The sequence below is a fragment of the Phocoena phocoena genome, chromosome 10 (assembly GCF_963924675.1).
Source record: "Phocoena phocoena chromosome 10, mPhoPho1.1, whole genome shotgun sequence".
Lineage (NCBI taxonomy): Eukaryota > Metazoa > Chordata > Mammalia > Artiodactyla > Phocoenidae > Phocoena > Phocoena phocoena.
The window spans coordinates 41,697,954-41,721,354 of record NC_089228.1 but is presented as its reverse complement, the minus strand read 5'-3'; the positions used below and the strand labels follow the sequence as shown (position 1 = coordinate 41,721,354).

The 23,401-nt window shown below is 38.2% G+C and overlaps 1 protein-coding gene across 2 annotated transcripts in view; it reads left to right on the top strand.

Moving 5' to 3' along the window:
• SACM1L (SAC1 like phosphatidylinositide phosphatase) overlaps positions 1-23,401 on the top strand; it is a 38,486-nt gene that overhangs the window by 4,507 nt on the left and 10,578 nt on the right. For both annotated transcript variants that reach the window (XM_065885177.1, XM_065885176.1), the window contains 8 exons: positions 6,058-6,207; positions 8,976-9,035; positions 9,945-9,978; positions 14,219-14,320; positions 16,383-16,468; positions 17,249-17,335; positions 17,843-17,911; positions 21,130-21,209. In XM_065885177.1, coding sequence (XP_065741249.1) covers positions 6,058-6,207; positions 8,976-9,035; positions 9,945-9,978; positions 14,219-14,320; positions 16,383-16,468; positions 17,249-17,335; positions 17,843-17,911; positions 21,130-21,209 — 668 coding nt within the window. The remainder of the gene's footprint in view (positions 1-6,057; positions 6,208-8,975; positions 9,036-9,944; positions 9,979-14,218; positions 14,321-16,382; positions 16,469-17,248; positions 17,336-17,842; positions 17,912-21,129; positions 21,210-23,401) is intronic.

Sequence of the window (23,401 nt, the reverse complement as noted above, 5' to 3'; positions counted from 1 at the left end):
ACTAATTGCAAAATCCAAAGAAGTCCCGTGGGGTGGATGGGGAAGGGAGGTGGAACACAACGAATGTTTGATGGATTTCTTTTAAACCTAATTATTTAAACAATGCATAGAGCATGGTCACTCTACATACCTAGCCCTAAAGTGTATTTTTTTTAAAAACTGTTCATATATTTTATTGCACTTGGGTTTTTTTTTTAACTGACTCAATTCTTAGATATGAAATTTCATACGAGAGAAAAGGACAGACTGAAAATGCACATGTAGTCAACACGTAGATTTAACTTCATATCCTTTTTGTGAAGAAATAAAATATTAAATATCTTTCCACCATTGTAAAGCAGTTATACTCCAATAAAGATGTTAAAAGAGATAAAAATAAAAGGGATGCTCCTATATATTACTAAAAAAAAAAAATTATCTTTGAAGTTCCACTCATCCCGTTTCATTCCCTCTTTCCCTAGGGAGAAAGCTTTCTTCAGTTTTGCCACATGGGACTATAAGTGTGTGTGCATGTGTACACGTTCAAACAGTCCTCTTTTTGCACAGTTCCTATATGCATGGATTTCAGTTACCACAGTTTAGTTAACACCAGTTTCCAACAACACAGTTTAAATTTCAGTTACCATGATATATTGACTAAAGAATTAGCTCACCAAAGATGAAAGTGCAATGAAACAAAAAATGACGACTCTAGAAGTGAAATTCAAACTGAACATGAATAGAGTATAGAAGAAATAGCTGATGGTGGGAATAAGAGATTCTGGATACGCAGCCAGAGGTCTCAGTGAAGGTGATGTTATCGACATTAATGGTCAAGTGGTTGTGATGAAAAGGTTGAACGTGTCCCACAGCAAGTAATGCCGGTAACAAACTTCACGTTAAAGGAACTCACAGAAGTGTTTCATGATGTTAATAGTACGAAGGATTAAGTGTTAGAAGCTAGTTCAGGCTTAGATGTACGACAGTTCATCAGGGTGTAGAAAAGATGGTATCATAAGTTACATGATGAGAAGAATGCAAGCACTGTTCAGGCTACTCTTGATAAATTTTGACCAGAAGTAAAATATTTTTAATTATCAGTGTTTCAAATTACAGTATACTAAACAACGTTTTACTATTTTTTCATTTCCCTATACATTTATAACTTACAATAGGAGAGTTTTTAATGTGTTGATTAAAAAATTTTTAAGTCACGAAATGATCCTAACTTTCCTATTGATTATTAAGATAGTTTAAGATTGTTAAGATTAAGATAACATGGTCATTTTTATAGTCCCACCCTATCATGCAAAGTGAAGATTGCCTGTATTCATATTCAAATAATATCTGTTTTTGCTTGCAGTATATTTTAAAACTTACATGAATGGCATTAACCCTGTTCTAGTTTTTGAAAATTACTTTTTTTTAAGTCAACATTATGTTTAGAGATTTACATATGTTGAGTACTTGTTTTCTAAATGTACTTTATAGTATTTGCTTTTTAAAAGTTTTAAGCTGTATTTTTATTCCCAGGATTACAAAAAGGTTGTTTTTAAAAGAAAGCTAATTATTCTAAAATATGTATCTTACCTATGATAAACATTAAAAAAAAAAAATCAGTCCTAGCACTATTGTCTTATTGACTAAGTAAAGCTGTAGAGTATGGTTTTTATACTTTAAGCTTAAAATTTCTTTCTTACTGTATATCTGTCTATCAATATATTAATAAATTCTCTATGAGACATGATAATTTAAGGCAATAAAAATGGTTGTTTTCATTTAATAGCCTAGTAATATTTACTTGAACAGTTTCTTCTTTATTGCTATAGTTTGTTTTCAGGCTATGTAACTAATTTTAGCATTCCTTGCTGTATATGCTTTGCTTATTTATACCTTTCGTGTTTTTACAAAAATGTTGAGGCCAAATTAAAAATTTTGTATGTAGATTCGTAACATGAATTAACATGTTAATCATTTGCTAAACATTAAACAGTAACAAACATTAAAAATTATTTTTTAAAACAAGGATAAAAACAAATGTCAATCTTGGTATTCATTGGGAAAGCCAGCTAAAATGATTATCAGAAAATAAATAGATATACTGCTTTTACTGGATCTTCCTTTATTGCTTATTGAAGTATAATTGACTTACAATATTATATTAGTTTCAGGTGTACAACATGGTAATTCAGTATTTTTATGCATTTTAAAATGATCACCATGAGAAGTCAAGTTACCATCTGTCACCATACAAAGTTACTAAAACATTATTGACTGTATTCTGTATGTTGTATATTATATCCCCATGACTTACTTATTTTATAAATAGAAGTTAGTATCTCTTAATCTCCCTTACCTATTTCATTCATCCTTCCTACCCCTCCCTCCCCACTGGCAACCACCAGTTTGTTCTCTGTCTATGGGTCTGTTTGTATCATTTTTTTCCTCTTAAAAAATTTTTTTTATTGGAGTAAAATTGCTTTACAATGTTGTATTAGTTTCTGCTGTACAATGAAGTGAGTCAGCTATACCTATATCCCCTCCCTCTTGGACCTCACTCCCACCACCCGCCCCTATCCCACCCATCTAGGTCATCACAGAGCACTGAGCTGAGCTCCCTGTTCTATACAGCAGGTTCCCACTAGCTAGCTGTTTTACACATGGTAGTGTATTTATGTCATACCTAATCTCCCAGCTCGTCCCACCTTCCTCTCCCCCCTGCTGCCCGTGTCCACATGTCTGTTCTCTATGTTTACATCTCTAATCCTGCCCTACAAATAGGTTTATCTGTACCATTTTTCTGGATTCCACATATATGCGTTAATATACGATACTTGTTTTTCTCTTTGTGGCTTACTTCACTCTCTATGACAGACTCTAGGTCCATCCACATCTGTACAAATGACCCAATTTCATTCCTTTTTATGGCTGACTAATATTCCATTGTATATATGTACCACATCTTTATCCATTCATCTACCGTTGGACGTTTAGGTTGTTTCCATGTCCTGGCTATTGTAAATAGTGCTGCAGTGAACATTGGGTGCGCATATCCTTTTGAATTATGGTTTTCTTGTCAGTGTCTTACAGTTTTCTAGTGATGGGTCTTTTACCGCCTTGGTTAGATTTATTCCTAGGTATTTTATTCTTTTTCATGCAGTTGTAAATGGGATTGTCTTCTCAGTTTCTCTTCCTGTTAGTTCATTGTTACTGCATAGAAATGCAACAGACTTCTGTATATTATTAATTTTATATCCTGCCATTTTATTTTTAAATTTTATTTTATTTTTGGCTGCATTGGGTCTTCATTGCTGCATGTGGACTTTCTCTAGTTGCGGCAAGTGTGGGCTACTCTCCGTTGTGGTGCGCAGGCTTCTCATTGCAGTGGCTTCTCTTGTGCGGAACGTGGGCTTTAGACATGCGAGCTTCAATAGTTGTGGCACGTGGGCTCAGTAGTTGTGGCTCGCAGGCTCTAGAGCGCAGGCTCAGTAGTTGTGGCGTGTGGGCTTAGTTGCTCCACAGCACGTGGGATCTTCCCGGACCAGGGCTTGAACATGTGTCCCTGGCATTGGCAGGCAGATTCCTAACCACTGCACCAGCAGGGAAGTCCTATTCTACTAGTTTTTTGGTGGCATCTTTACTTTGGGGTTTTGTATAGTATCATGTCATCTGCAAACAGTGACAATTTTACTTCTTTTCAATTTGGGTTCCTTTGATTTCTTTTTCTTGTCTAATTGCTGTAGCTAGGACATCTAATAATATGTTGAGTAAAAGTAGTGAGAATGGGCATCCTTGTTTTATTCCTGATCTTAGAGGAAATGCTTTCAGCTTTTCACTGTTGAGCTTGATGTTGGCTGTAGGTTTGTCATATATGGTCTTTTTTTTTTTTTGGCCCCGTCACGTGGTTTGTGGGACTTTAGTTCTCTGACCAGGGATTGAACCTGGGCCCTCAGCAGGGAGAGCACGGAGTCCTAACCACTTGACCGCCAGGGAATTCCCTGGTCTTTATTAATAATGTTAAGGTATGTTCCTTGTATACCCACTTTGTTGAGAGGTTTTATCATAAATGGATATTGGATTTTGTAAAAAGCTTTTTCTGCATCTATTGAGATGATCATATGGTTTTTATTCTTAAGTTTGTTAATGTGGTGTATCATATTGATTGGTGGATATTAAACTGTCCTTCCGTTCTTGGGATCAGTACCACTTGATCATGGTGTGTGATCTTTTAAATGTACTGTTGAATTTGGTTTGCTAATGTTTTGCTGAGGATTTTTGCATTTGTGTTCATCAGTAATGTTGACCTATAATTGTCTTTATCTGGTTTTGGTATCAGGGTAATGCTAGCCTCATGGAATGAGTTTGGAAGCATTCCTTCCTCCTCAATTATTTGGAATAGTTTGAGAAGGATAGGTGTTAACTCTTCTGTCAATGTTTGGTAGATTCACCTGAGAAGCCATCTGATCCTGGACTTCGTTGGTAGTTTTTTGATTACTGATTCAGTTTCGTTACTGGTAATAAATCTGTTTATATTTTCTGTTTCTCCCCGATTCAGTCTTGGGAGATTGTACGTTTCTAGAAATTTATCCATTTCTTTTCGGTTGTCCATTTTATTGGTGTACAATTATTTGTAATAATCTCTTATGATCCTTTGTATTTCTGTGGTGTTGGCTGTAATTTGTCCTCTTTCATTTCTGATTTTAGTTAGGCCCTACCTCCTTTTTTCTTAATGAGTCTGGCTAAAGGTTTATCAATTTCTATTTATCTTTTCAGAAAAACAGGTCTTAGTTTCATTGTTCTTTTCTGTTGTTTGTCCTGGGGTGTCCCGGCACTGGTGCCGGCCTGCCGGTGGGCTGGTAAGCCCCTGCACTAATAGGCCAGAAGGAGGACTCCAAAAGGGCACTTGCTAGCACCAGTGTCCTCGTGGTAGAACAAACTCCCTGAGACAGCTGTTGCCAACATCTGCATCCCCAGTAACAGTCCCAGTTGCCTCCTGCCTCTCCAGGAGGCTCGCAAAGATCACTAAGTGGTTCTGACTTAGACTCCTTTTAAATGCCTCCATGCTAGAGGACTTGGAGCATGTGAGATTTTGTATGGGCCCTTTAAGAGTGGAGTCTCTGTTTCCTACAGTTGTCCTGCTCTCCTGCACACAAACCCTTCTGGCCTTCAAAGCCAGACATTCTGGGGGCTTGTCTTCTTCGTGCAAGATCGTTGGCCTCAGTAGCTGACGTGGAGCTCAGACCCCTTGCTCACTGGGGAGAACCTCAGCAATTGTGATTATTCTCCCCATTTGTGGGTCACCTACCTGAGAGTGTGGGTCTTGACTATACCAGGTCTCCACCCCTCCTACCCATATCTTGGTTTCTTCTTTATATCTTTAGCTGTGAAAAATCTGTTCTACTAGTCTTCAGGTTTCTCTCACAGATAGTTGTTCTGTGAATAGTTGTAGTTTTGGTGCACCTGTGGGAGGAGGTGAGCTCAGGGTCTTCCTACGCTACCATCTTGGCCACTTCTCTCTCTCCTGGACTTTTCAGTCTTTGCTTTTTTTTTTTTTGGTAAAGAATTCCATTTTACTTCCCAACTAGCCCAAACCAGTAAAGTTTCTTAGGAATGAGGATGGTATTGTTCTCTCGTTATTGACTCTGTTACTGGGCCCCTCGTGAATTTATGTTTTTCTTCTGTCAAGTGAGGATAATTAATGCTAAACCAGCAAGGGGTTGCTCTGAAGATAAAGGAGAATCTCTGTAAAGTGTCTGGGACACAGTAGGTCATAACCTAAGGTGGTGATGTTTTGGTAAAGTAACTCTTCTGCCCTTTAAAGTAAAAATTGTGAAGGATACCAATGGGAAAGGAGGTCTCCCTAATCAGTTAATATAATACCCTATGGTGTGGAGCATTGTCCATGTATCAGGAACTGTCCCAGGTCCTGGGGAAATGGTGAGCATCCTGCCCAGTCTTTGAGCCAGTGGCATTTAACAGGGCTGAACTTTCAGGTTTTTATTTTCACTCTTTTGTCATGTTGATAGATTCCTTTTCAAGTATGAGATAGACTGATTATTTGCTCTCCTTTGTTTACAGTTACAAGATAACAAAACTTTCCTAGCAATGATAAACCATGTCTTGAGTGTGGATGGATTTTATTTTTCAACAACATATGATTTGACCCATACTTTGCAGCGGCTGTCTAACACTAGTCCAGAATTCCAGGAAATGAGTCTCTTGGAAAGGGTAAGCTTAATCTTCAGTTATTATTACTTTTTTTTTAATTTTAAGGAGCTTTTCTCTATTTCATCCATAAAATACATATTGATTTTTCTCAGTCCTGGCTCTATCAGGATCATGTATGGGGCTTTGAAAGTATACCATGTTTCAAATAGACATCTCATTTCCAAATTCAGGACCCCAGAATCTGTGTATGTTACACAGACAGGATTGAGAACCACGGGGGTCCATTTTTAGAAATCTAGCTTGAACATGAATGTTGGTAATTTCCTGGCTCTCTGTGTTCTGTGTTGTAACAGTTATTAGCATTAGGAACATAATTGTACTTGTAAAATTAATGTTCTAATGGATGATGTTCTTTCTGCAGTGGTGCTTTTTATAGTTTTTACAAGTAGAAAAGTAACAACTTAAGAACTTGAAAAATATGCTTTTGTTTAGGGTGGGGTTTTTGGTTATTTTATTGACTTAACTGTATCTTTAAAACTGGACCTCAGGTGATTTCAACATAAAATTTCTGCTGTTCAGGAACCTAGATAATTGCTGCCTTGATTTTTTTGTTAGCAAAAGTAGATACGTTTAGGGGGCAGACAGCATTTAAAAGGCTGCTGTCAAAAAAAAAAAAGTTGTCAGTTATCTGTTAGTTTGGACCATACGAAATTGCCACTAACTGACCATATTTGACCAATAAAAATGATCATTTTATATAGCTCAACCTATATCTTTTTTTTTTTTGGCTGCATTGGGTCTTTGTTGCTGCGTGCGGGCTTTCTCTAGTTGCGGCGAGCAGGGGCTACTCTTCATTGCAGTGCGCAGGCTTCTCACTGCGGTGGCTTCTCTTGTCGCGGAGCATGGGCTCTAGGCGCGCGGGCTTCAGTAGTTGTGGTTCGTGGGGTCTAGAGCACAGGCTCAGTAATCGCGGCGCACGGGCTTAGTTGCTCCGCGACATGTGGCTTCTTCCCGGACCAGGGATCAAACCCGTGTCCCCTGCATTGGCAGGTGGATTCTTAACCGCTGCGCCACCAGGGAAGTCCTAAATCGATATTTTAGTTGACTGGCTTTTTAAAGGCTTTATAGTCTGATTTTGTAAGATTATATGTAGGCTTCAATGTAAGTTTAGACGTAAGCTAAGCAATGAAGAAATTTGGCTTTTAACTGCAAAGAGACTCTTGCTTTTTTGCTACAGTCTCCATTCACTATGAAATGCCTCTCAGATGCCTGCCATGTACCAGGCACTGTACTAGCCAGCGGCCACACAGGATGAAAAGACATGCCCCTGCCTCTCGGGAGCCTGCAGTCTGCTGGGGAAGTGGAAGTCCAGGCAATCACAGAACAAGGGACAATTGCTGTCACAGAGATAGGTACCCAAGTGTGGTGGGATCCTGAAGGAAGGCGGGACTCACTCTGTCTGGGGGAGTCAGGGACGACTGTACAGAGGAAGGTGGTTTTTGAGCCGAGACTTAATGATGAATAGGCCTTATTGATCAGGCGGCAGTGGGAGAAGGAGGGTTCCAGTCAGAGGCAGTGGCAATATTAGGCTAAACTGAAGAAGCCATCTCATCTGTTGGGATGAGAGGGAATTTTTTGTCAGCTAATCAGAAGAGTCAAAGTTACCATAACTTGGGGAATTACAAAAGTGATAAGTGAATCATATATACTATAAACATTTTATCTCAACTTAAAACATAAAATTTTACATTGACTGGTCAATCTTTTGATGTAGGATCATAAGCTTTCTTTGTTTTTGGTTCCTTGATTCCTAATTGTCTTTCCTGTGTAAATTATATCTATACTGCTTTCCAGTTTGAGTCTCTTTAAAGATTTTGACACAGAGCAGTCTGTTTGCAGAATACCATATATTTTTACTATGTTTCTCCAGTCTTTTATAGTTGCCATTTTTACTCCTAATTCAACAGTTTTGTTTTTAGCAACTTGCCTTTTATCAAGTTCTGTTGTAAATCATTCAACTTTATAGAAAGATCAGTTTATTTTTAAGTCATATTTCATTGATTTATAAAATAGTTAAATTATGTTATGAATAATAAGAAAAATTGGCACAAACTGATTGGGAACACACAGTTCAACTGGTTATGCCTGAGTGCAAGAGCCACTCCTCGTGACTTTCTGCTGGGGACGGGGGACAGGGAGTGTCCGTTGCTGTGTTTCATAAAGAGAATGAAGAGAATTGGTTAGTCTACTGAGTTGTTGAGGGAGTTTCTTCTGTATAGTTTGAAAGTCAGAGTGGCCAAAGATGAGAGCAGAGAGTTAAGTAGGGGTTGCCAGATTCCAGGACTGGTTAGGCCATGTGAAGATTTGGTTCTTTAGATGACTGTGAGCCAGTGAAGAATTTCCAGCAGACAGGAGACGTGTCATGTTAGACAACAACTGCTGGCAGCATGTGGAGGAAGAGTGTGAAGGGCCAGGCTAAGGCTTGAGGCGAGGGAGGCTGTTTTAGTAGTTGGGATGCAGTCAGGTGTTAGCCAGGGGTGGTGAGAAAAGATATGTAGAAGAGGAAATGGATCTGGAAGGGGATTTAGGACTCGGTGATTGATTAAATATAAGAGAAAGAGCCTGCGGGGACTGCCAGGTTTCTGTACGGGCCAGCAACACTGGCTTGAGGCAACGAGGCAGGGATACCCGAAGTGTTCTTTTTGCAACATGTCAAAGAGACCTGCTCCTAGCCACCAGGTGGAGACATTGATTGTTATACTTTTCTTTCTGTAGAAACTCAAATTGGCAGGAGATACTGAATATTAATTTTAAAACTTCTCTCTTAGGCAGACCAGCGGTTTGTATGGAATGGTCATCTTCTAAGAGAACTTTCTGCTCAGCCAGAGGTAATGTATACTAAATAAAACCAGCTTATTTGTTACAGTTCAAGTTTTAATTGAATACATGTTATAAAATGGCTACCTAATCGCCAAGGATTTTGGTAAAGAATTCTAATTTAACTCTGTTTATAACTTACGGACTTTGATCCGATCTACCCTCCCACATCATTGTAGGTTGAAGAAGCCTAATTATTTTACTCAGATCTTCTATAGAAGCCTTAAATAAAGAAAAAAATAGCTCCATATAAATACATTGCTTTCTATAAGTGAGAGAGAGAGAGTGGGTCTTGGTAGATGAATAATGTTAGAAATCGGGCCAGAGCTAATTCCCCAGGCAGTGGAGAGCTTTGCATTTGTCTTCCTATGGGAACCTGACTCCCTTCAGTCACCCAGGATAGACTTGCATAGGTGTCACCTTCCTTTGTTCTTGGTTTATACAAATGAGATGTAAACAAGGAGGCCACCTAGGAAGCATAATGTATTGAATCTAGGTAAACAGAGTTGCCTAATGGCATTATCTCTTGGCATTTGCTTTGCTTTTTTGGGAAAAGTAGTTTAAACTGCAAACCCTTAATGTGGAGATATCTTTTCCCTGGAGCAGTGAACTTCTTGCGGGCAAAGACTGAAAAGGAGGGAGATAAACATCCTGCAACTTCATGTAGTTGTATTAGTGTTCCAAAATCTGCAAATGTTCAAGCCCAAATGATTGTAGCACATACTTAAATTTTTTTAATTAAAAAGACAACGTTACACTAGAGAAATGTCTTTAAAATTAAAAGTTACCCATAAGCTTACTACTTTGTTTTATTTGTATATTACCTCCCCATCTGTAAATATATTTTATATACTGCTTCTTTTTGTTTATTATTTTTGAAGTATATTTATTCCTAAACATAACATACATCTTCATTTCAGGTCCATCGGTTTGCTCTTCCGGTATTATATGGCTGTATCCTTACATATTACTCTTTAGTCTTCTAGCAGCCTTTATTTAAATGTTATTAGAATTTAGATTTAAAGACAGTCTCAAATATTACATGAGGAATTAGTAGAAATCTCTTTTGATAATAATATCAAACCATTAACATAAAATCTTAGAATACTGGTTGTAAATGACCATTGTTTTTTTAATAGAATAAACTCTTTAGACTGACTAATGCTCTCTGGGGCTGGTGTTTTAAAAGAAGAAATATGTCCACTGTGTTTTGGCTTTATTAGACTTTGTATCAATAAACAAGAATAGTTTTAGCCTACTGAAAATTTTCCTTAGCAATTAAAAAAGTTAGACTTAGGAACTAGGGTAACCAGCAAGTTGGAGAGGAGAATTACAATTAAAAATTATATTTGTCATTTGAAATAGCCACAGAAAAATGAAAATACATGGTGTGCAAAGAATGATGCTTGGGGTGAGGTGTAGTACAAATACAAAATGAGTAATGGTTATCTAATTGTAAGTTCATTTTTAAAGCTAATCTTTATCATAGAAATCATAATAAAAATAGGGACGCAAAGTGAGCTGGCTGTTAAAGGGTAAGCACAATGTGCTGATGAGTGCCTGTAGTCAGGACTCTGCCCTGCAGAAACTGAGGGGGTCTTTCTATCACATACCCCCAAAGAAGCTTATTAACTAACACACAGTCTGTGATTTATTTGTTCATTATGTTAGTATGATTTCCTTAAATTATTATGCTTGTTATACTTAAAAACAGAAAAGTAATGCAGGAAACATTTTCCACAGTTGTGGGGGAATAAAAATCAGAAAATGTCAGAACAAAAGCTCTTGTTTATTCTGGTTTTTGTTTTTCCCTGGAGCTCTCTAAGTTCTCCTAAGGATTAAATAATAACAAGCGTACTATTTAGGTAGTGCTTTAAGGGTTTGGGCCAATTGTGTGTATGTTTTTTTAATTCCAAAATGAGATTGTGAATGGGCAAATAATAACAAAGGAGATTATAGAACACTTTTTCTAGGTGATTTTAGAAAGTTTATCTATTTAGCTTTAAATCTGAAGTTTTACATTGGCTTTTGTTTAGTGTAGCTTTTTGACTAGACCTGTCCTCAGATGTTTCCTGTACTTAGAGAGAGATCAGCAAGAAAAAAGGGCCCAAGGTGGGAGTGTGACTGGAGCAGAGAATGGACAGGGAGTAGGAGCTGTGTTCAGAGAGGCTGCTGGACCCACGTTATGCAGGGCCTCAGAGGCTTTGTCTTTTACTTTAACTGTTAAGGGAAACTATTGGGGTTTGAGTAGAGGATTGTCATGGTAAGACAGGATCACTCGGACAGTGATGTAGAGAATATGCCAAAGGTGAGCAGGGGAGGATGCAAGGAATAGCTAGGAGCAGTTGTAGTAATCTGGATGGAAGGTGATGTTGCCTGGGACCAGGGCGGTAGCTGAGGGTGATGAAAAATGGTCAGGTTCTAGATATGTTTTGAAAGTGCAGCTAAAAGGATTTTCTGACAAATTATACATGGGGAATGAAGGAGGGTTGAGTATGAGTCTTAAGATTTTTGGCCAGAGTAAGTGGAAGGAAGCCATGCATTGTGGTGGGGAAGAGCCGAGGTGGAAGGCAGGCCAGAGTATCTGGACTTCTATTTGGACATGTTGAGCTTGAGATTTCTGTAAATATCCAAGTAGAGATTGTCAAGAAGACATAGATTAATGGAACTGGAGTTTAGGAGAGAAGTCCATGTTGGAGACGTAAATTTTTTTTTTTTTTTGGAGACATAAATTTGAAAGTCCTCAGGGTATAGATGGCATTTAAAGCCATGAAGTGGGATGAGATCATCAAAGGAAGAAATGTATATAGAGAAGAAAAAGGTGTGGAGAAAGAAGACAGCCTGAAGGGGGTTCTAGATAGTGAATAAATGCTAGAGCCACGGACTACAGGCCTCAGGACAAAGGACTTCTGAAGTGGGGGAACCAAAGTAAGTGAACTGAAAGGACGAGTCATATAGAGTTACTCTAAGATTTGAAGTTGGAAAAATGAACCAGCAAAGGCAAGTGAGGAAGAGAAGAACCAACCAAGTGAGAGTAGTGTCCCAGAAGCAAATGAAAATAAGGTTTCCAGGCAGAGTCTCATCAGCTGATATGCTGCTGGTTGTTTAAAAATGACCATTAGATTGAGAGTCCACCTACCGATGCAGGGGACACGGGTTCATGCCCCGGTCCGGGAAGATCCCACATGCCATGGAGCCGCTGGGCCCGTGAGCCATGGCCGCTGGGCCTGCGCGTCCGGAGCCTGTGCTACGCAACGGGAGGGGCCACAACAGTGAGAGGCCTGCATACCGCAAAAAAAAAGACCATTAGAGAGGGAGGTTATGTTCCTGTTTCTCCCACTTCTCCCCAAATGGGGGCTGTTACCAGATGCTGGGAAGAAAGATTTTGGAGAAGGTGGGAGCACAGTCACATGCTGGAGCAATGTCCTTGAGTGTATGAGGGGGTGGGGTCTAGTACACAGGTCGAAGGCCTGACATAGACAGCTTATCCACCATCCAGCTCATCCGCCCTAGTAGAAAGGAAGCAGCTATGGTGGACGTGGAGGCTAGTAGGTAGATAGATGTGGGAGCATGTGGATGGCTTTTATTTTCACAGTGAAATTGGAAGCAGTGCCATTAGCTGTGAGTAGTAGCTGGAGGTTGAGGAGAAAGTGTGAAATGGGCATCCCAAGTGGGAGTGCATGGCCCTGAGAGTCACTAATTGATAAAAGATCAGAAGTAAATACATCAACATTTTAAAAGTTGTGTCATGGTGGTGGGATTCTGCATGATTTTTCTTTTTCTTTCGTTCCTTACATGCTTTTGGATGGATATTCATCTTGTAATCAGAAGAAAATGATTCATAAAACAGACATATTCCATGCTATACTCAGTTCTCTCAGAGGCAGACTCCATGTCTGATTCATCTTTGTGCCCTGCTCCAAATGAATGAATGAGTAAATACGGCTTTGGAGTCTTCTCTAGTACTGTGGTTTGAGAATTGGGAGCTCAAGATGACTCATTATTAAGTCTGATGATACCAGGTGATAGAGAGGGATGAATCACAAGAAATTCATATTGCTAGTATCATTTGGTACCACTATTTTGAAAATTATTTGGCATTTCCTTATGGATTTACCAGGCCTTCCCCTCTACATACACAATACATTTATACAGGAGGTTTTTCAAGAATGTTTACGGCCCCACTGTTAGAGCAAACTCTGAGCACCACGAGTTCCATCAGCAGAAGAATTAGGGCTGTTGTGGTATGGTTCTTATAGATTGCGCACAACAATGAAGAGGACCAAACTACTGCTTCATGCAGTGCAAGGATGACTCTTAGATACTTACTGGGGGCATAAACAAGGACTTGAAGCTTTTTAAGAGTGTTGTGCCATTTTTATAAAACTCAAAAGCAAGCTGTGTGTTTTCACGTCATGGTTGCATATAATGAAACTAAGAAGGCAGGGGAATCGTCTCCACAGGGCTTCTGGGGAGGAAGGCAGTTGGATGGGATGAAGAAGGAACAGATATTAGATTCAGGGCTTTGATACTTTTTGCAAGTTGGAGGTAGGTTTATAGATATTTATTTTATTATGCTCTTAATGCTTTATAATGGATGAATCAAATTATATTAAGCAAAATGTTATGTATAGGAAATAACCATAGGGCAAACCCAAACCTATGAAGAAGAGAGAGATACATTCTGTTTCTGAATAATCTTTAATTTACAGTTTGATCTGTAAATCTTTATATACTTAGCAAGTTATTGGTAATTATAATTATGCATATAATATAAACTTCAGTAGCTTAGTGTTTTTCCCCCCTTTTTTCCATTTCTTATTGGAAGGTTAATCTATTTTAAATGTATAAGTCTTTCATTCAAAGATTTTTTTGTGATATGGTTAATATTTAATTCTTTACTTGCAGAAAGTGGTTAAGACTATCTGGGAAAGGAAATCATATTATTTAAATAGAAACACTGTAATGAACCACTTAAACACACTGACTGTCATTATAGGGTTACTGACTTGACAGAACTTCACAATCAGTACTAAAGGCTTGTGAATATTCATGAGGAACCAAAAATTTGCATATTCTCCTTTTTATTTTCTAAAGGCAGAGTCATTCTTACTAGGGTAGATGGATTCAAATTTCATCTGAAAATAATACATATGATTTTGCAATATGTTATATTTTTCTTAATGTAGTTAAGTTATTACTATGCACTCATGTTCTATTAATGGAAAATACTTTGATTGGATTCTCATCTCGAGGAGGAGTTGTTTCAGAGCTGGTGTCCGCTATTATGTAAGAGGTGAGATTAATTTTGTCAGCACGATTTGGTACTGGGTTATATCTATCTCTAATTAATGTTTGGCTCATGGTAACATGAATGTAACCTTTTGTATTTTATTTGTTTCATTATCATTTGATAGACTTGCTAAATATTTGTCTCCTGCTTCATTATGATAATTAGGTAGGTCTTCTGTACTTTACTCCAGCTACTGTAGTTACATTGCAGATGTTAATGAGACACTGTAGGCTGCTTCTTACTGCTTTAAGAGGAATTGATCATGTTATTTGCTGGATGTCTGAGAGCATAGCTGAACTCACTATAGTTTTCAATAACCTAAACTCATATCAGAAAGTATTTTCTTATATTGCTCTTGGTTTCTTTGCATGTATGAAGCTAGACATTTGACCTTATGCCTTCAACTTTGAAGATTTACATTTGAGCATTTATTCTTTAGGCTTTGTGCTAGCAACACGCTAATTTGCTTAAACGAAGCTTTTAAAATCTGTATTAGAAGTTACTGTCATTATGAAAATGAGTTTCCCGAACTCTGTTTTTTTTTTTAAGCCAGAGTATATCAGAGTAGAATCCTATGGACCCTTAGGTAAATCATAGAAGTTTTGGGCCAGGAAGTTGTAAAAGTCATTTGGTTAATCTCCTTTAGTATAGGTGATATAGCAGAGGAAGAAAGACATTTAGTGAGTGACCTGGCCAAGATCACACAACCAGGATTAGAGTTAGCAATGCCCTTGTATCTAGATTTTCTTGGTTGGAATCATGTTTTTTAATTAAAAGTTTTGAATTGGTAATGCAGTCACATAGATCAGGCATCAAAGGTATAAAAAGATATGCAGTTAAAAAAAATTTCTCATTTCTGACTTCGTCTGCTGCATCTTACCTCCCGACCAGCTGATCTGTTGTTAGTTTACTTATCCTTCAGATAATTTTTATGCTATTCCAAGTATGTTCTCCTTCTTTTGCAGACAGTGGTTGTATACTGTGTACATTTTCTTGCACCTTGGGTTTTTTTAACTTATATATTGGAAATCGCTTCATAAAGATGTCTCGTACGCTCACTCGCTCTCACACACACAATCTCACTCTTATTCTCAATCTCACTTTTTAAAATAACTACTTTAAAATAACTAAAATATTTTATTTATTTAAAATAATAAAATATTATTCCTTAATGGGAATTCTGGACAGAACCAAGTATAGCCCATGCTTCTGACAAGTAATTTTAGAACGTACTGAGAAGGCATTTTATTGCTGATTTGACTATAATTTTTTTCCCTTCTGTTAATATGTTAACAGAAACACTGATGTTATATGTTACACCTCAAAATGTTATATGTTTTAGAAGTACGTCAGATAGAAAGAATGTTGAGAAATATTTGAGATCATTAAAAATCTGTTGGGTTTTTTTTTTTTTTTTTGTCCTAATTGAGTCAGGGACTCGCTTGAAAGTTGCCTTTGCTTAGCAAGCTTTTCTTATGTAAACAAGATAGTAAGGTAATGCTTCAAACATTTGAAAGAATTAACCAAATCAAGGCTAAATATTTAAGAGCAATACTTTTCAAATTAGTTTTTATGGGTATATTCATGGAGTTGTAGAAATTGTAGGATCATATACAGTTGTGCTTTCATTTTGGTAATTAAAATTATACGCATCTGCTGGACCATTTGCATAATTATAACAAAATACTGTTAACGTAATGGCCCACATTTGCATTTAATATTGTGTTTAATGGTGTTAACTTCCAAAATTGGGATCTATGGGTATACTGTCAGAGGTTTTTGAGAACTTGTTTTTTCTTTAAAATGTGTCCAAAATTTGAGAAACACTGTTTTAGAGGGATTGTGTATATATAAACAATTGGTATATTAAATAGCAGCCGACATTACTTGTTTGTTACTAGGTCGTTAATACTCCCTTTAAGCCTGTTGAAGTGAGTGAGCTTTGTGAGCTTTCTGATGGTGGGCTATGCATTTGTTTGAAATTTAGTTTTCAAGTTAGAGTGAATTAGTGAGTTTCTGATGTTTTTCTTATGTAATAAATATAGTTAATTTTTTTCCAATTCAGGAATTGATTCTGAAGGCCATGCAGCTAACTTTGTAGAAACAGAACAAATTGTGCACTACAATGGGAGCAGAGCTTCATTTGTACAGGCAAGTTAACGTGTCTGTTAGGCAGCCAGCCAGTTGGTCTCTTCTACTTGGATTGTAATTTCCTGACATATTGTTGAAATTTCTCTCCTTTTTAAAGTAATATCGTTGTCTACAATATGGAAAGAGTTCACCCCAAACAAGGATATTCCATTAACCTGGCACTCAGTTGCTGACGTTTTCTGCCCTTGAATTAAATAAATCCCTAAAGGAGAGGGTAGGGTAGGAGGTGCAAGGGTTATGGAAATGGAGCCTCTGGTCTGCTTAATCCCTTAGACTTCTTCAGGGCAGTGACGACAGGACAAGCAGCTGGCTTATGACTGACTTTACCTGCCTTGCATTCATTGTGACATAATATCTGGGTTGTGGATCACTTACTGCTCCAGAGTATTAATGGCTAAAAATATTTTTAAGTTCATAAACATATTCTTTTGAGAATGAATAAAGCAATTTCTAGTTTTATTATAATGCCAAATTATATACCAGATGTAACTTGGTAATTTTTACTTGTAGATAAAAATTGATTTATTTTAGAATTTAGGAGAAACACAACTGTCTACTACACAAGTGCATGTATATAAAATCAGAAAAAGTCCTTTCCAAATGCATGCCCCAAAATACGAGTTTTAGGAGCCGGTATGCATGGATTTCTTTCATAGTTAGTAGATTGCATTTTTATTTTTTCTTTTGCAGTCATTGATATTGTATATACCGCTGACAATAAGGTGAGAAAAACAAGTTTGTGCATATGTTTCTTTTTACATATCTTTTCTTTTCTTTTAGACTCGAGGATCAATACCACTTTACTGGTCTCAAAGACCAAATCTCAAGTACAAACCACTGCCACTGATCAACAAAGTAGCAAATCATGTGTGTATCTTCCATGCTTTTTTCATTGGCTATAAATAGAAGCTTAGTGGCATTATAGTTTGCGTATAGAGCATGTATTTATTTCTTATAAGTCAGACTTCAACATCTTTGAGGCCTTTCTCCTTGGTTCTGGCACTTAGCGAGCTTATAAACCAAAGGGCTGTGTATGTGGCATGTTAGAAATGTGGAAAAACAAACTGAATGACACGGTAAATTTAGATTTTAGAGATCTCAGTAAGATTTGCAGTCTTACACTGTTTAGAATATTTAGTGTATTCTGTTTGACATGCTCAGAAATAAAATAGTAATATTGTAGCTCAGAGTAGAATGGCTTATAATTACTACTCACTACATGGTATTTAGAATATCTAGAAGACATAGTCCACCTTAATGTCATTCTCTTGAATATAGAGATAGGACATTTAAGGAGACACTTTTAAACATCTTATAAGTATTCTTATAATGTAATCTGGTAAAGTATATAACTCTTTTTTTCCCCCTCTCTAGATGGATGGTTTCCAAAGGCATTTTGATTCACAAATAATTATTTATGGAAAACAAGTCATAATCAATCTGGTATGTTTCTTACATTTTGGGGGGAATAAAACCTTAGCATCCCACACCATTGTAAAGCAATTATACCCCAATAAAGATGTTTAAAAAAAAAAAAAAAAAAAAAAAAAACCTTAGCATCCTTTTTTTTTATTAAACAAAATTTATCATTTTAACATTTTTAAGTGTGCGACTCAGTGGCATTAAATATTTTACAGTGTTGTGCAACCGTCACCACTGACCATTTCCAGAACTTTTCGTCATACCAGACAGAAACTCAGTATCCATTAAACAGTAACTTCCTATTATCCCTCTTACCTCAGCCCCTGGTAACTCTATTCTACTTTCTGTCTCTATAAATTTGTCTATTCTGGGTATCCCATATAAATTGTATTGTGTAATATTTGTTCCTTTGCATCTTATTTCCCTTAGCAGAATGTTTTTGTTTATGTGGCTCCAAGTTACTTTGTAGTGTCCTTTCATTTTTACTTGAAGAACTCTCTATAGCATTTCTGGTAGGGCAGGTCTAGGGATAATGAACTCCCTTAACTTTTGTTTATCCAAGAATGTCTTAATTTCTGTCTCATTTTTGAAGGACAGTTTTGCCAGATATAGAATTATTGGTTGACAGTTCTTTTCTTTCAGTACTTTAAATATATCATCCCATTGCCTTCTAGCCTCCAAGGTTTCTGAAGAGAAATTGGCATATAATTCTATTCAGAATCCCTTGTATGTGATGAGTCCTTTCTCTCTTGCTGCTTTCAAGATCCTCTCTGTCATTAAGTAGTTTGATTATAATGTGTTTGGTGTGTTTCCTTGGGTTCGTCATATCTGGGGATTGGGCACTTCTTGGATTTGAAGATCTATATCGTTCATCAAATTTGGGAAGGTTTTTTGACATTTTCTCTTTAAATAATCTCTCTGCCCCTTTCTCTCTCTCTTCTCTTTCTGGGACTCCCATAATGAATATGTTGTCTGTTTGATGGTATCCCAGAAGTTCCTCAGGCTCCATTCAATTTTCCGATTCTTTTTTCTTTCTGCTGCTTCAACTTGATTATTTCTTTTGTCTTATACAAGTTTGCTGATTCTTCTTTCTTCCTGCTCAAATGTGCTGTTGAACTCCTCTAGTGAATTTTTAATTTCCATTTTGTACTTCTCAGCTCCAGACTTACTGTGTGGTTCCTTTGAATACTTTGTTTCTTTGTTGATGTTCTCATTTTTTCATATATGGTTTTCCTGATTTCCTTTAGTTCTTCGTCCATGCTTTCTTTTAGCTCTCAGCATATTTAAGACAGTTACTGTGAAAGCTTTTTGTTATTTATTTACTTAAAAATTTTTAAAATATTTATTTATTTTTGACTGCATTGGGACTTTGTTGCTGGGTGCCGGCTTTCTTTAGTTGCAGCGAGCGGGAGCTGCTCTTCATTGTGGTGCATGGGCTTCTCACTGTAGTGGCTTTTCTTGTTGTAGAGCGTGGGCTCTAGGCACGCAGGCTCAGTAATTGTGACTCGAGGGCTCTAGAGCACAGGCTCAGTAGTTGTGGCACACGGGCTTAGTTGCTCCAAGGCATGTGGGATCTTCCTGGACCAGGGCTCGAACCCGTGTCCCCTGCATTGGCAGGCGGATTCTTAACCACTGCGTCACCAGGGAAGTCCTATTTATTATTATTTTTTAATTTAGCCACGCCATACAGCTTTCAGGATCTTAGTTCCCCAACGAGGGATGGAACCCAGGCTGCGCCAGGTCCTAACCACTGGACCACCAGGGAATTCCCTGAAAGCTTTTTATAAATAAGGCTTCTGCAGGGATGGTTTCTATCAATTTATCCTTTTCCATTGAATAAGCTAAGCCTTGTTTTCTTGTGTTTTTTGGTATGCCTTATGATTTTGTTGTTGTTCTTGAAAACTGGGTATTGGATGTTTATAATGTAGTAACTCTGGAAGTTAGATTCTTCTTTCTCAGGGGTTTGCTGTTTTATTTTGTTTTTGTTTTGATTATTGAATGCTGTAGTAATCTATTTGTTTTGAGACTTTTCCAAACTATTTTTGCAAAGACTGTTCCTTGTTGTGTATGCTCACTGAAGTCTCTGTTCTTTTAAGCTTGTTTTCAGCTAATGTTTTGACAGAAATTTCCTTGAATACAAGGAACTGAAATAGACAAAGGAAAAAACAAAAAAGAGAGAACAACCGCATCTCCTAATGTCTGCAGACTGCTTCTGTGTTGGAGCAGTCCTTCACTTATTTAGTTAGGCTTGCTCTGAACGTAGGGATTAGCCTGAGGTGAAGGCTTAAGGTCTTTTCAGGACTTTTCTGAGCATGCATCTTGCTTGGGTATGCATATGGCTGTCTAAAACTCTCCGTATACGTGGCTGCTTTTGAGTATCCTAATTTCTCAAAGAGTGTCACCCCAGCTGCTTCTGCAGGCTTTAGATGGTCTATTTTATGTCTCCACCTGAAATATCTTGCCCTAGGCGTCTTGGTTTATAGTCCTCTTGTAGCTTATATGAGCAGTGTGCAAATAAGGTCTGGTCTGCTCCGATTTGTGGAGGGGGGCTGAGAACTGTGTTGCTGCTGCTTAAGCTAAGATCGTCATTGCACTGGGGAAAGGATGAGATAAAGGCAAGAAAAATGCTACAGAATTGTCCTATTTTGAGGATGGCTTTATCTTGATTGGACATTTGTTTGGTTGCTATAAACCTTTGACTGTTTTCTAGAGCTCCTACGAAGTTGGCTTAGACAGCTTCTCTTTTTTCTGATGTTTTTGTGAGGGTATAAGAGCTTAAAGCTTCCTAGTCTGCCATTTTGCTGATGTCACTCTGTCCTTCTAATTAAACTTAAAAGAAAGCTATGGTGGGACTTCCCTGGTGGCACAGTGGTTAAGAATCTGCCTGCCAACGCAGGGGACACAGGTTTGAGCCCTGGTCCGGGAAGATCCCATATGCCGCGGAGCAACTAAGCCCGTGTGCCACAACTGCTGAGCCTGTGCTCTAGAGCCCGCGAGCCACAACTACTGAGCCCACGTGCCACAGCTACTGAAGCCCAGGCGCCTAGAGCCCGTGCTCCACAACAGGAGAAGCCACCTCAACGAGAAGCCCGCGCATTGTAATGAAGAGTAGCCCCTGCTCGCTGCAGCTAGAGAACGCCCGCGTGCAGCAATGAAGACCCAACACAGCCTTAAATAAATAAATAAGCAAACAAATATTTTTTTAAAAAGCAGGCTGTGGTGTTTTTAATTTTTTACAGGTTAATCAGAAGGGCTCAGAGAAGCCACTTGAACAGGCGTTTGCAACAATGGTGTCTTCCTTGGCAAATGGAATGATCAGGTACCTCACTAGAAATCTGTTGTAGGTATTTTCACAGTAGATGTGCAATGCATATATACGTAAGTACATAGATCTCTCTAGATGTATTTCAGTTTGTTGTTTTAAAAGCATGATTTTGTTAGCTTGAAATTTCCTCTGGCATAATTCATGTTGCAGAATAACTTCTTAACAGTTGAATTTTAATTTTGTTAAAGTTTAGCCCTTGATTAAAATCCTCTCCTTGAGGCTTTGTGTCGCTCTGCCCATTGGGTCTTGAATTTCAGTTACTCATGCTCGTTTGGTGTGGTCTGCCTGGTCCTGACCACCACACGAGCTGGAGCAATTTACTGTTGCATGGCGGCCTTGTCTGGAGCAGCAACTTGCCCCTCCTGTAAGGCAGCAGGCAATAGTTACAAATTCTGTGTAGCCTTGTCAAAAGAGGGGGGATCCTAAAACATAAACAGTTGCCCTGTGGAAATGTGCAGGGTAATGAGTCAGCCCATTTGGAGCTTCTGCATTAGGAAACCGGGGTAGGCGGTGGGGGTATACTGTGGTAGGAAGTCACAGGCACTGGGGGAAGACTTTAAAAGAAACGGTACTCGGTTATTTGGGGAGAATTTTTTTAACCTCTGGAAATTTTTAAACATACACAAAAATAGAATGATATAATGAACCTTTGAGGAAGAATTTAAGCCTATTGTCCAACTCAAAAACTCTAGCAAATTTATCAGACCCTTACTCCATGCCCATTTCTGCCTTCTCATAGTGGAACCTGCCCAAGCACACTTGGATGAGTCAGAGAAGTGATTCCTATCCAGGATGTGCCTCAAAATCCTCAGAGGAATTACTCAGAATATACCTAAGACCTGAAAAATCAGCATCACTGGGTTTAGAGTCCAACATGTCGATTCTGGAAAAAGTTTATCTGCTGCCTCCTTTGTACACCCCTGGTTAAGCCCCTGTCTGTGCTTCAGAGGGTTTCTGTAGGTATACTTACCTCCAGAGTTGCCTCTAGTGCTTGTAGCAGCAGCTAACTTTGAGAACTTGAGGCATAAGTCAGAGTCTAAAGTTATGCCCTTGGTGTTCCAGGGCACTTGGAGGTTACTTACTGCTAAGGAATAAACACCCTAAAGCTATTGTTACCAAAATAGAATGATGTAAGACATTCTTAGAAGACACAAATGTAATTTTAACAAATGTAATTTTAGAAGGATACAACCTTAAGAATCCAAGTGCATTTATGTGCTAGTGAGCCACTTAAATTTTTCAGGCAAGTCTAGAGCTATGGTCAGAGCACTCCAAAAATAACTATCACACCACCACTTCTAATGGAGCTGCCTTTGAAAATGCTTCCCCCCACTCCCAGTCTTCCCAAAGTCTGGCATCACAGTTGGCTAACTTCTGTTTTTATACTAATTTCTAAGTACCCCATTCTCCCCTGAGATAACCATTGAGGTGATAGAAGCCCCTCTCTTGACCTGCTGGAAGCCCTCCCTACATTGATATCCCTTCGGCCATTGGAGCCAAGGCTCCATGAGAGCAGACACCTAATCTGAATTTAACTCTGTAGATGAGAGTGTAATGTTCTTCTAGTCCTCCTCCTTTATGACTTGACTTGATCCCTGAATAGGAAGTTGGGTAGAAGTGGAATGTGTGAGAATCTTCATGTACCCTGGTGCCCAGGTTCTCTTCATTCTTTCTTCCTCTCTTGACTTTCGGGAGTTGGTTAATGATTTTTCCCCCTCTCAAGGGGCAGCATTTTCCAGCTCATAGTAGGGCACCTTCACTGTTAGATATGTTCTAACTTTGAGATTTATACCTCTTAAATATTAGGTAACTGAAAACAGCCCATTACAGATTGATGGACAAGAAAATTCTCTCTACCACATGTATGTGTGATGTATGGATAGTGATAATGAATATTTTGGTAGGATGAACAGTAACTAACCAGAATGGGGACCATCCTGCTTCTGTTCTTCTCACAGCCCCTAATACACAACAGACAGTCCTTGGACTGAATTGCATTTGACCATTTTGAACATCTTAATTGATCTGAAAATCAAAAAAAGACCCTATTCTTTGCACATGGGGGTAGAGAATAAATATACAGTAGATATTCAGTTGGACAAGGCTACTTTATATTAACATGCCTGATTGCTGTTCCTGAGCTCACTTCTGTAGCATTTCGCTGGGCTTCTTTACTCCTATCTCAG